The 18518-nt window shown below is 44.6% G+C and overlaps 1 protein-coding gene across 1 annotated transcript in view; it reads left to right on the top strand.

Moving 5' to 3' along the window:
* Positions 1-7225, top strand: part of klf7a (Kruppel like factor 7a) — a 31532-nt gene extending 24307 nt beyond the window's left edge. Inside the window, exons 3-4 of the mRNA XM_063009761.1 lie at positions 3510-3633; positions 7140-7225. Coding sequence (XP_062865831.1) covers positions 3510-3633; positions 7140-7191 — 176 coding nt within the window. The 3' untranslated portion in view covers positions 7192-7225. The remainder of the gene's footprint in view (positions 1-3509; positions 3634-7139) is intronic.
* The last annotated feature ends 11293 nt before the right edge of the window (positions 7226-18518 follow it).

Raw genomic sequence — 18518 nt, 5'->3', positions numbered from 1 at the left:
GTTTGTACAAATAAGTGCTACAGTTTCCCAAATCATTACAGAACGTTATAAAAAAAGCAAATGCCCCCGTCCCAAATTTGTTAAAACGTCTGAGTTAGCAGTAAAAAGACGCGCTGCGATACGATGTACTCAGAATCCAGCTCTGCCTCACCGGTTCGAGGATGAGCGGCTGTATGAGCAACGATTGGCCGGTTGCTCAGTCGGGGGGCGGGACAAAGAACCGGATGTGGGTCTCTCTCTGTCAGAATGCGATTGCGACCTCTGCCGGCTGATTGGAGGCGCCTGCACAGGAGATGAGGTAGAGCGCTCTTAGGGTGTGTCTCTCCGCATGCAACGCTAGGTGGTGCCACACATCAGTGTGTGGGTGGCAAAGATGCATCCGGCTGCTGCCCATGTTTGGGAGGGGATACGGGTTAGCTTCGATCTCCTCGGTCAGGGCGGGGTTCGGCATAGACAGAGAGGAAGCACGATGCAAACTGAACAATTGGATGCGCTAAAGGGGGAGAAAAAAAATATAATAATAAAAAAAAAACAGTGCACGGAACAGTTGTCTCCTTGTCAAGGTCAGGAAGAAAGCCTGCACTGTCTCCTTATGCAGTTAGAACATTATTACAGATTTTCAGTTGTAATCCAAGAACCACAAAAAAAGAAACCACGAGGAAACAGGTCTGACAGGAATCAGAAGCTGCTGGAACACAAGCAAAAGTGTTCACGGTCAAGTGAGCTTTACATCACCACACCAGCAACCACATCAGGAACCTCACATTACAACCCAGGTCGCCAGGACCCGTAATGAATGACCAGGTCAGGGTGAGGCGGCTAGTGAACATGAACGTATGAACACGATGGATGTTATTAGTAAACAGCCTGACGGTAAAAACATCTCTTGAGTAGGAGGCGGTTTCCAAGCAACCTGCACATCTCGGCTGAACAGACGCTCGTTCCCGGCATCGGCGTCACCTTACACCACTCACACACACACTCACACACACACACACACACACACACACACACTCTAACACACACACACATAGAGTAGAGAACTCCGGTTGCCAGGCGACTGCATTCTCCCTTGGCAGTGTGGGCCGTAATTGGCTAGTTCCAGATTGTGCTCGCACATGGTTGCTAGGTGACCGTCTCCGGCATCCATGCCACTGTGACTTATAATTGCTCGGCGTTGTGGTCGCAGGTCTGAGCCTGCCGTGTGTGTGTGTGTGCGTGTGTGTGTGTGTGTGTGTGTGTGGGCTGCATCTCCTCAGAAAACTGCAGCGAGCTAATCAAATCTCGAACACATTTCGCCGCGCGGCTTTAATAACACATGCAAATTTCCATCCCGGCTGAAGCGTCGGTAATTGGTTTCTGCCGCAGCTCAGACTTCTGGCTGCCGCATTTAAATTGCGGCGCGATGTCGGGCCGGCGGACGCGCCGAGACGCCGGGGTGCCTCGCCTCGGAGTGCATCCAGATTCCGAATTATCCGTCGCATTAAATACGGCGCAGGGCCGCTCGAGCACGTCGGGACCGGATCTGACAGGAGCGCGGCGGCTGCCGACCTCGCTTCTCTTTTGTTCTTCGAATCTAGACATGTCCAGTTCCCGATTACACTCGCGTCCTGTGATCAGAGAGTGTCCACTAAAGTGTCCGAGTTCCTAATAAAGTGGCCAGGTCAATTAAACAGGATTTTCAGAATCCCAACAACACTCCTGCACCTGCTACGCTCATTACAGTTCAGAGAATCGCCCAGATCAAATCGACCAAATAATATCTGGTCAACAAGGGTCACCTTATGTGGACAAATGGTGTACAGGAAGGTTAGTTACAGTTAGTAATTGTATACCCAGAGATCGCCAGACGCACTGCATGGCCAAAAGTATTTGGACGCCTGACCGTGAGCTTGTCGGACATCCGATTTATAAAAGCTAGAACGACAGCCGCTCTTCTGAGCAGGCTTCTCGCAGGACTTCGGAGTATGTCTGTGGGGAATTGTGTCCGTTTGAGTGGGGCTGAGGTCAGAGCTCTGTGCAGGACTTCCTGCAAGGCCTTCCCTAAACTGTTGCTGCAACGTTGGAAGCACATCATTCCCTGTATAGAATTCATTTATTACACCTGGTAGGATTTATAGCCATAGCTTAGTGGACTAGTAATCAGAAGGTCGCTGGTTCAAGCCCCACCACTGCCAGGTTGCTGCTGTTGGGCCCCTGAGCGAGGCCCCTAAACCTAATTTGCTTAGACTGTATACTGTGTAAGTTGCTTTGGATAAATGCATCTGCTAAATGCAGAAAATGTCCATGTAATGAAGGGGTGTCCCAATATTTCTGAGTGTATAGTTTAGGCATTTCTGTCTATCTATCTGTATGTCTGTCTGTATATCTGTCTGTCTATCTGTCTGTCTTTCTTTCTGTCTATCTGTATGTCTTTCTTTCTGTCTATCTGTCTGTCACTGTCTGTCTATATGTTTGTCTGTATATCTATCTGTCTGTCTGTCCATCTATCTGCCTGTTTCTCTATCTGTCTAACTGTCTGTCTATCTATTTGTCTGTATGTATATCTATCTGTCTGTCTGTTTCTCTATCGATCTGTCTGTCTATCTGTCTTTCTATTTGTCTATGTCTGTTTATCTATCTGTCTGTCTGCCTGTTTCTCTATCTGTCTGTCTATCTGTCTGTCTGTCTGTATATCTGTCTGTCTGTCTGTTTCTCTATCTGTCTGTCTGTGTATCTGTCTGGCTCTCTATCTGTCTGTCTTTCTATCTAACGTACCTGTTTCCTGTCATCGCCTTTATGCACCTCTTAGCCTGTTGGGCCCCTGAGCGAGGCCCTTAACCCTCATTTGCTCAGACTGTAAATGTTGTTTTGGATAAATGTAATGTGGTCTCAGTAATTAGAAGGGGTGTCCCAATACTTTAGTCCAGGCGTTTCTGAGAACAGCTGAGAAGATTTCGGACCTTGACGTGGAGCGTGGATTAATCTGACGGGGGAGGGGGGGGCGGGTTATCACAAGCTTCGATCGACAGGGTTTACTCTGGTAATCTGCTCTCCAGGAGCGCTCGGGGTGGAGTGGAACCAGGCTTCTAATCCCGTTCCTGGCGTTCCGGGTGAGAGGAGGAACCCGCGGTGGGATGGATTGATACGGCCGGCGCGGCGTTCCGTTTTGATTTGTGCTGGCAGATGTTTTGGAGGCTTGTTGGGAAGATTTGTGGCGGCGGCGGCGGCGGGCGCAGACGGAGGCGGCAGCCTGACAGTAAATATAAAGCTGCTCCCCATTAAGCATCATTACCACGCTAATGATGGCATCTAAATAAGCCTCACACCCCCCTGTTTAGCCCCGCGGACGAGCGGCACGTGCCCGGCGCGCCACCCAAAACCGCTCGTGATCTTCACCAGTGATGAATCAGACAGCCATTGATTTCCCTCTCGAGGTTGGAGTGTGTATTAACCAGCGTGTGCGTGTGTGTGTGTGTGTGTGTGTGTGTGTGTGTGTGTGTGTGTGTGTGTGTGTACCTCTCCACCAGGTGAGAAGCCCTACAAGTGCTCATGGGAAGGATGCGAGTGGCGGTTCGCCCGCAGCGACGAGCTGACCAGACATTACCGCAAACACACGGGCGCCAAACCCTTCAAGTGCTCACACTGCGACAGGTGAGAACCGCTTTCACTAAAACAACGTTTCCAGAAAATAAATGGACATGTGCATGTGAATGTCCCGGGAAGTCTGTGGTTGTGTCAGTAAGACGGTTCCAGGCATCATTCGGCCCTGAACACAGAGTGCAGGTGCTTGACCGGCCTGCCTGCAGTCCAGATCTGTCTCCTATTGAAAATGTCCAGCGCATCAGACGACGGCGACTACAGACACCTCCCACCAGACACAGCCAGTTACGTCTGTCTAGATGCCTGTCTGTCTATCTGTCTCTCTATCTGTCTGTCTGTTACTCTATCTGTCTCTGTCTATCTGTCTTTCTATCTGTCTGTCTATCTGTCTGGCTGTCTATCTGTCTCTATCTGTCTTTCTATCTGTCTGTCTATCTGTCTGTCTGTATATCTGTCTGTCTGTTACTCTTATCTGTCTCTGTCTGTCTGTCTGCCTGTCTCTCTATCTGGCTGTCTATATATCTCTCTCTCTATCTCTGTCTGTCTGTTTGTCTGTCTGCCTGTCTCTCTATCTGTCTGTCTGTCTATTTGTCTATCTGTCTGTCTATCTATTTATTTGTCTGTCTGTCTATATGTCTGTCTATCTCTGTCTGTGTCTCTGTATCTGTCTATCTGTCCGTCTATCTATAGGTCTGTTTATCTGTCTGTCTCTCTGTCTGTCTGTCCCTCTGTCTGTTTATCTGTCTGTCTGTATATCTATCTGTCTGTTTTTCTATCTATCCGTCTATCTATCTATATATATATATATCTGTCTGTAAGTCTCTCTATCTGTCCATCTGTCTATCTGTTTGTCTATCTGTCTGTCTATCTGTCTCTCTCTCTATCTGTCCATCTGTCTACCTGTCTGTCTATCTATATAACGTACCATCTGTTTCGTATCATCGTCTTTATGCACCTCTTAGCCTGTTACGACTGTCTAGATGCCTGGACGGCCGATAGCACTGCTGAGATTCTGACCCGGATCTCACGTACACTATATGGACAAAAGTATTGGGACGCCCCTTCTAATTATTAAATTCATGAGTTTTTAATAAATCACTCATATGAAGGAAACAGTGCTTGCACTGTTGCTTTGTAGCAACGGTTTAGGGAAGGTCCTTTCCAGGTTGGTTTAGCCCTGACCTCAGCCTCACTCAGCAGCTCTGGAATGAACCGGAACATCGACTGATCAATTGGTGCCCAACTATGAAAAAAAAAACCGCTCATTTGTAATGGAGAACAGGCACAAGTTCCCACAGACGTACTTCGAAGTCTTGTTAGAAGCTTCTCAGAAGAGCGGCTGTTGTTCTAGCTGGAAACGTCACACAGACGTCAATTTAATACGATTTGTTTTCGAAACCGGATGTCAGACAAGCTCACGGCCGGGGCGTCCAAATACTTTCTGAAAGCACAAATCATTAGAAGTAATTTGATTTGAAGGTTTTGTTTAGAATCAAGTAAATAAGAGATGTAGCAGTGGAGCGGATGCACAGAAGGCGGATGCAAAAACACCATTGATTATGCAAATCGACTCTTAAAAGGAAACGGGGGGTGGGTTGGTGGGGGGGGTTGTTTTTTTTGGAAGGGTCTCCGAGGGCCCTCTCGGCTCGACCTCTCTTTGATGTAAAGAAGTCCTTCACGCCCTCTTACACTCAGATGTCCTTCATGGACACTTTTGGGAATCCACTTCTGTCAGGGGAGTCCCAGATTACCATTATAATGAGTGTGTGTGTGTGTGTGTGTGAGGGTGTGTGTGTGTGTGTGTGTGTGTGTGAGGGTGTGTGTGTGTGTGTGTGTGTGTGTGCGTGTGTGCGTGCGTGCTCGTACCCCCTGGCTAAAATGATCTTTAAATACAGCACAGTGACACACGACACCTGCAGGAGCTTCTGGACCAGCTGCTTTGGTTCCTCTTGGCGGCACCATCTGTCCCCAAACCTGAAGTGCTCAGAGATCCTCAGAACAGATTAACAGAGCCTCGGCAGCCGGAGCGGAAACGTCCTTCCCTAAACCGATTCTGCAAATACTCTGGATGATGTTGGTGTTGGTGTTACGGGTGGGCACTCTTAGGTTGCCACTGGATCAGTTCCCAACATCCTACCATGAGCAACACTAACATCAGTGTCCTGATGCACACATGCTCTTTTAAACGGGCACAAATTCCCACAGACATACCTGAAAGTCTGGTGAGAAGCTTCTCAGAAGAGCGGCTGCTGTTCTAGCTGAAAAGATCAAACGGTTTTTGACAAGCTGATGGTCGGGTGTCCGAATACTTTTGGCCATATTGTAAATCACAGTTAAAGCGTACCGCCTGCACTGTCTGTCTGTCTATCTGTCTGTCTATTTATCTATCTCTATCTGTCTTTCTGTCTGTCTAACTATCTTTGTGTCTGTCTATCTGTCTATTGGTCTATCTACTTATCTATCTGTCTATCTGTCCATCTATCAGTCTGTCTGTCTGTCTGTCATCTATCTATCCATCTGCCTATTTATCTATCTGTCTGTCTATCTGTCTGTCTATCTACCTGTCTATCTATCTGTCTATCTGTCTGTATATATGTCTATCTATCTATCTATTTATCTGTCTGTCTATCTGTCTAACTACCTTTGTGTCTGTCTATCTGTCTATTGGTCTATCTATTTATCTATCTGTCTGTCTATCCGTCCATCTATATTTCTGTCTGTCTGTCATCTATCTATCCATCTATCTATCCATCTGTCTGTTTATCTATCTGTCTGCTTATCTGTCTGTCTGTCTACCTGTCTATCTATCTGTCTGTTTATTTGTCTGTATATGTCTATCTATCTATCTGTCTGTCTGTCTGTCTATCCTTCTGTCTGTCTATCTGTCTAACTATCTTTGTGTCTGTCTGTCTACCTGTCTATCTGTCTGTTTATTTGTCTGTATATGTCTATCTATCTATCTATCTATCTGTCTGTCTGTCTGTCTATCCTTCTGTCTGTCTATCTGTCTAACTATCTTTGTGTCTGTCTGTCTATCTGTCTATCTATCTATATATCTGTTTATCTATCTATCTATTGGTCTGTCTGTCTACAATCGCGGTTCTGCTGGTGCATCCGTTTGGTCGGAGCTCTGACTGTCAGCTCTGCGATTCACAATATGGCCAAAAGTATTTGGACACCCGACCATGAGCATATCTGAAAACCGTTTAAAAAAACTACTGCTGTTCCCACAGACAGGCCTCCTCGGAGGAGGAGCGGCTGTTCTAGCTGAAAAGGTCACGTACATTTTGAATCGTGACGTCCGACAAAATCCTGGTCTGGTGTCCAAATACTTTTGGCTGTACATGTTTGTGATCGATGTAGCTCATAAAATGGGCAGTGAATGTTCCAGTATCCCAGTAAGAAAGATATTGAGGTACTGGATGCAGATCTTTGTTTTTGACGTCTGTCCGGGGGGCGGGAACGCGGCGCCGTGCGTTTTTCCTCCGCGGAACAGCAGAGCCGTCGCTTCCTTTTCTAAGCTAAATTTCACACCGTGTGTTTTTCTCCTCCTACAGGTGCTTCTCACGGTCGGACCACTTGGCACTGCACATGAAAAGGCATATTTAAATAGGGGGGGCTGGAAGGAGAGCAGAGGAGAGGAAGCTGGAGGAAGAGGGTGAAGAGGAGGCGTGGGGGGGGGGGGCAAACAAAAAAAAAACTAGAAAAAGGAAAGAAAAAAAACAACAGCTCATTGGGTCGTCGCTCCAGAACGTTTTCTGAAGGACATGCAGAGGGAGTCTGGAGCAAACGGAGAACGTCTGAATGTCTGCAATGTTCAGGAGAAGATTCCCATCAGCGGTCCGGTTCTGGAGGATCTTCTGATCTGACTGGATCTGATCTGACTGGATCTACTTTGACTGTATCTGATTTAAATGGATATGCACTGAATGGATCTGATGTGACTGGATCTGCTCTGACTGACTGGATCTGATTTAAATGGATCTGATCTGAATGGATCTGATTTAAATGGATCTGATTTGAATGGATCCGATCTAAATGAATCTGATCTGACTGGATCTGATTTGAATGGATCCGATCTAAATGAACCTGATCTGACTGGATCTACTCTGACTGTATCTGATTTAAATGAATCTGATCTGACTGGATCTACTCTGACTGGATCTGATTTAAATGGATTTGATCTGACTGGATCTGCTTTGACTGGATCCAATCTAAATGGATCTGCTTTGACAGTATCTGATCTGACTGGATCTACTCTGACTGGATATGATGTGACTGAATCTGCTCTGACTGGATCTGATTTAAATGGATCTGATCTAACTGGATCTGATTTGATTGACTGGATCTGATCTGACTGGATCTTCTGTAGGACGGTTCAGGTACCATCAGTACCACACGCTAGCGCTGACTATCAGGAGCTGGACGTCCAGAACTGATCTGGGACGGAACGGATTTCTTTATATTTAGTGACCGGTGGACGGGACAGCATGTTTGTAACAGTGATCACGTGGGATCTGCTGTCCAGGCCGCGTGTTTGGTGTTTGAGACCGGGGTGAAAATTCAAGGCAGCCAAGAAGAAGATCTTCCTCAACGGTGCCCACTCGAGGTGGCATGAGAACCTGTAGAGTGTGTTTTTATTTTCTGCGTGTGTGTTCTGACCGGTTCGGACCGGGACGGGATCTGGAATGGTTTTGGCGTCTTCTAAGCGACTTGCACCACAGCCGAGGCACTAAATCGTTCCTGGTGAATCCTCGTGCCCGCTTCCACGAGGTCGAGACGTTTACGGAGAACGTAAACGAGACGTCCTGAATGCGTTTTGTAAATATACGAGCCGATCACGTTCCGTTAGTCATACTCACTTCTGCGGCACCTCCTGCGCTCGGAACCGGATCTTGCTTGGTTCCTTCATCGTACACTTTAGTCATTTCTTTTTTTGGGGGGTTGGAGGGGTTGTACTTGAAATGCCGCTTGCTAGGTGGCACGTATGAGCTCACTGGCTCCAGTCTCAGCGGTGCTACCGACCTGGCCAGTCGTCTATCAGACGTAAATGAGCGTGTCTGAGGGAGGGTCAGGGTAGGGGTCACACAGAGCATAGCGTGTCTCTCCCAATCTAACATGTGCTTATGTGGGTCGGTGCACGACGGTGGACGGGGGAAGTGGAAATGACTAAGAACGTCTAAGCTAAGAAGCGAGATTTAGTCCTTTCCAATTCCCTATTCTGATTCCCGAACACATGCCCACCAGTCACGCCAGCTTCTTTCCACCAGCCAGCAGTGGACTCTTACATACCAGTATAAAAAGCCACCACGCTGGTCGCCTGTATGCGCCTGTCGAGCGTCCGGGCAGGCCGTTAGCACCGCCCTCTCTGCCGTCACATTCTATTCCTGAAAGGTTCGGACGGGACCTGAGACTCCTGCTGTCCCATCATCTGCCGCCGCGGTGCGCCGCGCCCTTCCGACCGAATACCCGGCTCTGCTGGCACCGTGCCGCCCTGGTCACGGCCCGTTAACACCCGAGCACAATCATAACCCAGACGGAAGGTCATATGAGTCCAGCGCGGCCCTGCAGGACACGCCCCTGCTATTAAAATACACTCACTCACACACACACACACACACACACGGTTCGTTCTTTATCTAGCGAGCAAAAGTATGTGCACCCGGGAGTCTGGAACCTCCTGCCATGTTCGTGAGCGGATGGATTTTCTACAGGATAAATTTTTTATGCTCCTGCGCATGTTTGGAAACGTGGACGGGATTCTAAAGCTGTAGTAGACTTGCAGGAGAACCTGCTCAAGAACGTCAGACGGACACCGAACTCACAAGATCGTGGACTCATCTGATCTGATCTGATTCGTACACGTGGTGCAGACGGCTCTTTCTACTCTCTAATGATTCTTTTTTGTAAAAAAAAACAAAAAACACTTTGAGGTCGAGTCTAGCGTACCAAATGATTGCCCCTAGCGTGCAGTGATCTACTGGTCGGGGGGGTTGAAGGGGCAAGGGGGCGCAAAGGGAAACTGGAAGGGGTTTCATTGGCTGCTATTAGTCCCTGTTTTTTCTAGGCGGTACCAGAGCCACCCCTGACCATTCCCCCAACAGTCTGCCCAAAAAACGTGCCAGTAAATAAATGAATCCATAACAAATGGTATAAAAAATCAGTAACTATTGGACGGGAGTGATGGGGTGGCACCAGCGCTGACCAGCACTCTAGTTCTCGGCCGTTGGGTTTCTTGTCGATGCTGCAGTTGCGGCCCCTGCTGGCCGGTAGATGCACCTGCATGAGAGGCGCGGTGCGGCTCTCTGTGAAACTCCATCTCTGATAGTTTGCTTGACATTCTTCATCACTACACTGCGGGGGTCAGGGCGGGCTGGCGCAGCAGCCAAGGAGGTTATAGCCGAGGAATTGGACATGACTAAATCAGGAAGAATTTAAAAGGGACCAGTTGCGGCCCCTGCTGGTCGGTGGATGTACCTGCACGAGAGACGCGGTGTGTGACTCCGTCTCTGATGGCTTGATATTCTGCAGCACTATGCAGTCAGGGCGGGGGTGGTGCAGCAGCCGAGGAGGTTATAGCTGAGGAATTGGACATGACTAAATCAGGAGATATTAAAGGGGGAATGTAAATCATGATTGATTTTTGTATAAATAGGACGTTAGTGTCTGATTATGGGTCTGATTTCACTGTCGCTGCTGACATGCTAACCGACGGCGTATCCAGTGCGGCTGCGACCAAAGACAGTCGGCGGGAAAGTTGTGGGCAGTGAGCGCCGCTACCGTACATCACATGATCCTTTTTACAGCTCCAGAATTCTTCACCGCCCGGATCACGTTTCGTTTCGGTACGCCGCCGCCGCCGTCTCACACGCGGGATCACACAAGTGTGTCGTATAAAAATGGACAAGAACTCTCTGAACATTGTCGTGTATTTAGTCGACACTGACGCCGGTTTTTTCTTCTTCACGTCCGCGATCGTCCGCGGTTCTTCTGCGTTTCGCCGCACTCTCACTCTCTCTCACGTTCTCACTCGCTTTCGGTGCATTCACTGCTTTGGATTTGTGCTTGATTGTCTGTACGAAGCATTTCTGAGTTTGATTTGTACGATATGACGTTAGTTATACGACGATGTTATTTATTAAGGAGAAAAACAAAATGAACAAAAAAAAAATCCCTGAAGAGTTTATTTTTGTTACGGTTGGTTTGTTAATCCTTTTTTAAATGGGTATTGTTATTATTATCTATGCAAGGACTGTTCAAGTCAAGCAATTTTATTTAAGAATGTCATCATGTGTAATAAATGGTAGAATCTTATAAACGCTACTTTGTGGAGTCAGCTGGAGTTTATTTCTGAAGCACTTTTTTTTCTAATCAACGTCGTTCCAGGTCCAAAAATGTACAAAAGAGCAGCCTGAGGTGACGGCGGAGAGGAAATAAACTCTCTAAATCTTCCAGTCGGGACCGACGTTCTCCTCGGGCGGCCTGGTGTCCCCCTCCTGAATACAGAACGAACTTCTGCACATTTACACGCACAAGCTGCCGTTTATTCTCCCGACGTGACAGAAAACACGACACATTCAAAAGAAGCTCGATTCTTTGCATTAAAATGTGCAGGATTTTTTGTATTTGATGATTCGTGTCCCTGTAGCTGATCTGTTCACTTCATTTATCTCTCGTTCTAAAACTAAATCAACGAATCGTGGTGTGTTTTGTTTTTCTTGCACCGCAGGGTGCACAAACTTTTGCATAAGTCTGTGTATGAGCTGTAACTGTACAGTAATAAAGAGGAGCTTCCATTTCTGCTCTGAAACAAGCAACAAGCTTCAGTCGACTCTTGAGGTGCTGATTGTAGGGCAGGGTTTTCTTTCTAAGCGATGTAAAGCTTGTTTGACTGTGCACAGTGTCACCCATGTTCCACCATCTTGTATTGTTTATCATTTCACTCAGGCCTGGTTTGTTTGTTTCCTTGTTCTTAAATGACGTCTGACCATCCAGACCCGTTTTTTTAACATGGGCTCCAGTTTTGCACTTGGTCTGGACTGCAGGCAGGTCAGTCTAGCACCGGCACCTTTTATTTGGAAGCCATGCTGTTGTTACATGAGCAGAATGTATCTCAGTGTCGTCTAGCCAAAACTGGTGGAGGACAAAGAATTACGTAAGTATAAATAAATATCTGAATAAATACATGTTTTAATTTTAAAAAAAAACATATTAAGCATATTAATATTCATTTCTACATTTATGTATTTTTTTCTGTATTTTGTATTTCTACAATTATTTATTTCTGTATTTTTCATGACAAAAAAGTTTATTTATTCATTTACATAAACTGTTTACTTGTGCGTTTATTTCTGTATTTTTTCATTAATTTATTTTTTGTATTTCTACATGTTTATACACTTATTTATTTTGTATTTATTAATTTTTTTGTATTTATACATTTATTTATTTCAGTATTTCTATATTTATTTATTTCTCTATTTTTTCATTAATTTATTTTTTGTATTTCTACATGTATTTATAAATTTTTTTAATTTATACACTTATTTATTATTTGTATTTATATATTTATTTATTTATTTCTGTATATCTATATTTTTATTATTTGTATTTATACATTTATATATTTATTTTTGTATTTATTTATTTGTTTATTTATTTCTGTATTCATACATTTATTTATTTCTGTATTTATACATTTATTTATTTATTTTTGTATTTATACATGTATTTATTTCTGTATTTCTACATTTTTATTATTTGTATTTATGCATTTATTTATTTTTGTATTTCTATTTATTTCTGTATTTCTATATATTTTTTATTATTTGTATTTATACATTTATTTATTTTTGTATTTGTACAATTATTTATTTATTTCTGTATTTCTATATTTATTTATTTATTTTTGTATTTTTTGTTTGTACATTTTTTATTTCTGTATTTCTACATGACCTTTTCATGACAAAAATGTATTTATAAATTAAACCTTTTTATTTTGCATTTATTTGTTTGTTATTTTTTTTATATTTGAATTATTTATTTATTTTTATGTCATTTTTCGTCCTCAATAGAAAGGTCCTTAAAAATGATTCTGCTCCAAAATGTGTAACGGCGCCTGTACAGAGGTGCCAGTGGTGAAGCTCGACCCGTCCGTGCTCTTAAACTGAGACTTTTGTTAGTGCTGCTTTGATACCTGGTCTTGATCTCAGCACCTGTAGAATCTACCAACTTGCTTCGTCCCAACATTTATTGGAACGTGTTGCAGGCGACACATTAGATTAGCACATATTTACAAAATTCAATCAAGTTGATGAGATATTTAAGAAGAAATATTCATCTTTTATACAATTAAATACCATCCGTTTTTTATAAGCGTTTTACCTGCCGTCCAGACGTTATTGGATTGGGGTGTAAGAATCGGCTCAGTACAGAATTAGAAATACATGAGGCGGCGTAGCCGTGGCGCTAAGTTTGCAATTTGGAGCTTCATTACAGAAGTGATGGCCTGGCGTTTTCCTCTCATCTTTCTCTGACGGCGTCTTTATGTTCACGTCCGCCGAGTCGGCCCGGCTGTGGCTGGAGACGAAGCGACCGGCGGCTAATTCAATAACTTAACGGATAATCAGGGTGCAATTATGTACATGAAAATGGCCTTCCACACCGAATTAATTCTGCTGACGCCTCCTGCACGCGTTACTCCCTCAAGCCTGCTCGTCTGTAACTAATGTACCTAATTGAAACGGGCAGCGTCATCTCGCCGCGCGCTAGCTGCTATCTGTCTGCTTGATTATCTAACGTCCCGCGGTTATACGGCCGCGATGGGCCGAATATGTTCGTCTGTGGGTCCAAATGAACGCCGGTGCAGATGTGTAGGGTCTGTAATGATGATTCGGGGTTTAATTGCGCTCGTGTTTCTCATTACAGGATCAATTTAGACGAATCTGAATGAATTAGGCTAATAAGCTGGCTGGTGAATCGAATCAACCCTGCACTGCATATTTTGCCTCTATTTTTGATCCTCCCCCGAATTTAGTCATTTCCAGTTGTTTTTATCTCCCCCACCACTGGCTGAGAATGGGCTGCTTCTTTTACACCAGCCAGCAGTGGATTCTGTCCCGAGTACTGAGGGCCACACTGTGCCTGATGTGCTTTTCCACCACCAGACAGCAGGATGCGCTGTCTCAGACAGACTACTGCGCCACCCACACGGCCTAATGAGTGTGAAAAATCCGTCAGACTGCCCCCAGCTAGCACCGCCCGCTCCTGGACCCTGATCAGACTGCAGCAGCCTCAGAACCGCTGACACCACCTTTAATTTCCTCTCACATCAGACCTGAACTCGGTGGAGTGCGTCCTCAGGTCGCCCCACCGCTCTCCTCTCGTCTGACGCACCGGGCGAGTCCGATCCGGCTTTAATTCATCCAGGCGCCTAGACGGTGCGGCAGGTTCCTCTGAGCTCTAATCGAATCAGTGTTTTATTCAGGGGCTCGAAACATCGTTCATTATTTCTAACGCTCTATTCATTCAGCTCTTAGACTCCGACGCTCAGCGGCCCACGCAGAGCTCCGCCGTAAACCGGCGTCTGATTGGCTGTACGTAATCGGCCACGTCCCAATACGACACGGCGTCTACACTTAACGTTTCTGAGCGGTTCTTCCTCTGGGGACATCCTCGCATCGAACCCACGTGTTTTGGACCCATTTGGCAGGGTGGCACCCACACTGCCATGTGAAATATGATTTTCAGAACACATGACCATCCTCAGGGTCACGATGGATCCACACTGTATGGCCAAAAGTACGTGGACTCCTGAGCGTGACCTTGTTTCGATTTTCCAGTTCAAAAGCATAGGTGTTATTACAGCAATGTAGGGCAGCTGTAGCCTAGTGGTTAAGGAACTAGATCAATAATCAGACGGTCGTCGGTTCAAGCCCCACCACTGCCAGGTTGCCACTGTTGGGCCCTTCAGCAAGGCCCTTAACCCTCAATTGCTTAAATTGCATACTGTACAAAGTCCCTTTGGATAAAAGCGTCTCCTAAATGCTGATAATGTATGTATGTAAATGTATTACTACAGAGTAAGGCTTTTCATGAGATTTCTGAGTGTGTTTGTGGGGATTTGTGCCCATTCAGACACCGCTGTTAGAGCAGAAGTGTTCAATAAAGGTCAGTGAGGTCAACTGAGGCCACATCCTTGCTTGAAGATGTTCTTAAAACAGCGTGTGAAGAAACCAGACATAGAAAAACACGTTTATGTTCATAAGGATCAGAGAAGTTCATTCCACCTTCTGGATGTTTGTACTCAGATAAGTCTTGATGCCAGTCTTCCTCACATTCTGAGGGATAGATAAAGCCTAGCCAGACAGACTCGTAGTTTAAATGGAACGTGGAAAGGAACCAGGTTCAGCAAGGGTTTAGGTAGGTCAGGCCGCTACAGTGAGCTGGTTGAACACCAATGTGTTTGTATTATTTAAGAGGTCTGATGGTGGACACGGGAAGGATGGAATCCAGGTTCAGAACGACGAGAGACTGGATAAGTGTCTGAGTGGCTTCCATGTAGCGAATCTGATGTTCTAGAGCAGGGGTGTCAAACTCATTTTCACCGAGGGCCACATCAGCATTATGGTGGCCCTCAAAGGGCCGATTGTAACGTATCCTGCTGTGATTGCAGTCACATTGTTGTTTTTCTTGGAGGCTGAATTCTGCATTTATATTGTTCTACTTTACCACAGACACGGCCTCATAACACAAGAGACGCACCGGTTTCTATTCCTGGAGCACAAACTTGTTTTCACTTTCATTAAATTTCCTCCTCATGCTTAATTTTCTTAATGATCTTTTTGTACATTTTGGGATCATGTGTAAATATGTGTAACATCATCTACTGGTGGGATGTGTCACTTTGCAGGTCACAAAATCAGCCTGCATTTTGAAAGATGCAGTTTATTTAGTTTTTTACAGTGTATTTTTAAGACAATCATTCTGCCCTCACTAATAGTTTATCCCCCTTTCTCAGCTAGACAGACAGACAGACAGACAGACAGCTCTCTTCAGAATACAGTCGGTTTATTTGCTCCCTGTGCTGTGTGCATCAAAATGAAGTAAAAATACAAACAATAAAAACAATAAAAACAAAAAGAACCTAATACAGTAAAAGCACACAGCTGTAGTCAAGTGTTACATCTGGTACAATATGAGATTTAACCAAACGTAAAATAACGAGTTAAAATTTTGTGTAAAGATACTAATTACTATAGTAACGTAACAACAGTATTTAATGACGGTAAATTTGTAACTAAAGCGCTGTGATATACTCACTAAACATTTACTAACAACTGAGAATATAAACGCCACGACTTACAGACGATGCTTGGGTATTATATTGCAATATAATTATTTGTATTTATTTACTATTGTTTACATTACTGACTACGCTACCCCGCGTACTTTTGCCGTAAAAGTCACATGGCTTCTTAGCGAAGGTTGAAGTTAGTTGGCATGACTACGATGTCACGTTGTCTCTTAAAGGCGCAGGAGCGCATTAAATTATAAGCGCGTCTCTGTAACGACTCGAACCATCACAACAATCATACAGTCGTTTAAGCTCTCGCGGGCCGGATCAAATGACGCGGCGGGCCGGATCTGGCCCGCGGGCCGTGAGTTTGACACCCCTGATCTAGAGGAAGAACCAACGCGCTGGGGTCAGGTTAGTTATCAACATGAGCCGTGAAGGCAACCACAACAAGGATTGGAACATTTTCAGATGGTTCAAGATGTTCTCCAATCTTCAGGCATGTTTCTCAGCTCAGTCTTGCTGGGGTTGAGTTTCAGGTGATGAGCTGACATCCATAATGAGATATCTGATCTAAAAGGCTTGAAGTTCCAGATCTTTCGAGCTACAAGCGTGTGGAGATGCGGTCCAGTAGCTCGTTTAAAAGCTGAGTAATGCTGCCACCTGCTGGCTGTAACTGTGTATTGCATGAGGTGAGAAAACTGCTTAAACGTAAAACACAATCGTCACTTATTTATTCATTCTAACTAGCAGTTTTATTCTGATCAGGGTCGTGGTGAGTCTGGGACCTCCTAAAACGACTGAGAGCAAAACTGTAGTAGGGTAAAACATGTCCAAACTTTTACTTACATTTAAGGGAGTCCAGTCCATCTTAAGCACCATATTCACAATGTGTAAGGAAACCCATTCGGGCATGGGGAGAACATACAAATTACAAGACAAGAGAATTGAACCCCCATGGTTCCGGGCTCATTTTTCTGTATGGCATCCACAAAAACATTTTTTGGTTTTCAAAATACATGAACATACTTAGGGTCACGATGGATCCACACTGTATGGCCAAATATACGTGGACACCTGAGCATGACCTTGTTTTAAGGGTGTTAAGGCTTTTCACAAGATCTCTGAGTGTGTCTGTGGGGATTTGCGCCCATTCAGATTCCGATGTTGGAGCAAAAATGCCTGGCTCACAGTCAACGGTCCAGTTCATCTCAAAGGTGTTTAACAGGAGTCAGAGAAAGACACTGAAGGATGAAAAATCAAACCTACAGCCACAGGGCCCATTTTGCTGTGTGGCACCCATTATACTAGCTGTGCCATCTTCAGGATGGATCTATAATCCTGACCATGGGTGTGCTGGACCTTCCTATTTCAAAACTTTGGCTATTAATATTATACAGTCTTGCCCTCTCCTTCTTATACAGTGGGGGAAATAAGTATTTGATCCCCTGCTGATTTTGTAAGTTTACCCCCTTACAAAGACTTGAACAATCTATAATTTTTATGGAAGGTTTATTTTAACAGAGAGAGACAGAATATCAACAAAAAATCCAGAAAAAAGACATGAAATAAAAGTTATAAATTAATTTGTATTTAATTAAGGAAAATAAGTATTTGATCCCCTACCAACCAGCAAGAATTCTGACCCCCACAGACCGGTTATGTGCACAAAAGGCTACAAATTAGTCCTGTCCCTGTATAAAAGACTCCTGTCTTTTAGAGAAATGCCCAGTGGGGATGGTGTTCTTGGGGTCATAACCAGCATTTCTCTGCTCCCAGCTTTCTTGAGATCATTGACAAGCTCCTCCCATGTAATTCTGGGCTGATCTCACCTTTCTCAGAATCATTCTTACCCCACCAGGTGAGATCTTGCATGGAGCTCCAGAGCGAGGGTGATTGACTGTGATCTTGTATTTCTTCCATTTTCGAATGATCGCACCAACAGTGGTCTCTTTCTCAACAAGCTTCTTGCTGATGGTCTTGTAGCCCATTCCAGCCTTGTGCAGGTCTACAATCTTGTCCCTGACGTCCTTTGATAGCTCTTTGGTCTTGCCCATGGTGGTTGAGAGATTTGAACGGGACAGGACTAATTTGTAGCCTCATGGGCACATAACCGGTCTGTGGGGGTCAGAATTCTTGCTGGTTGGTAGGGGATCAAATACTTATTTCCCTTAATTAAATACAAATTAATTTATAACTTTTATTTCATGTATTTTTTCTGGATTTTTTGTTGATATTCTGTCTCTCTCTGTTAAAATAAACCTTCCATAAAAATTATAGACTGTTCAAGTCTTTGTAAGGGGGTAAACTTACAAAATCAGCAGGGGATCAAATACTTATTTCCCCCACTGTATATAACAGCTATAACAGCACCAAGCAAGGTCCATAATAATATGGATTGATCATCAAGTTTGGTGTGGAGGAACTCCAGTAGCCTGCACAGAACTCTGATCAATCTCAGTTAAATGGTGGTTATTTATTTACGATAAAATGTTATTTTATTATATTTTTTGATAGAATTGTTTTTTTCTGGTGTTTATGTGTTTTTTTTCTCTGGGTTTTGATCACAGCTGGTGCTGGTCGGCAATTATCCGAAATGTAAAGTATGGTAATTTACTTCTTTTTTATCCTTAGTGGATCC

The sequence above is a fragment of the Trichomycterus rosablanca genome, chromosome 15 (assembly GCF_030014385.1).
Source record: "Trichomycterus rosablanca isolate fTriRos1 chromosome 15, fTriRos1.hap1, whole genome shotgun sequence".
NCBI lineage: Eukaryota > Metazoa > Chordata > Actinopteri > Siluriformes > Trichomycteridae > Trichomycterus > Trichomycterus rosablanca.
This window is presented reverse-complemented; position numbering and strand designations above follow the sequence as displayed.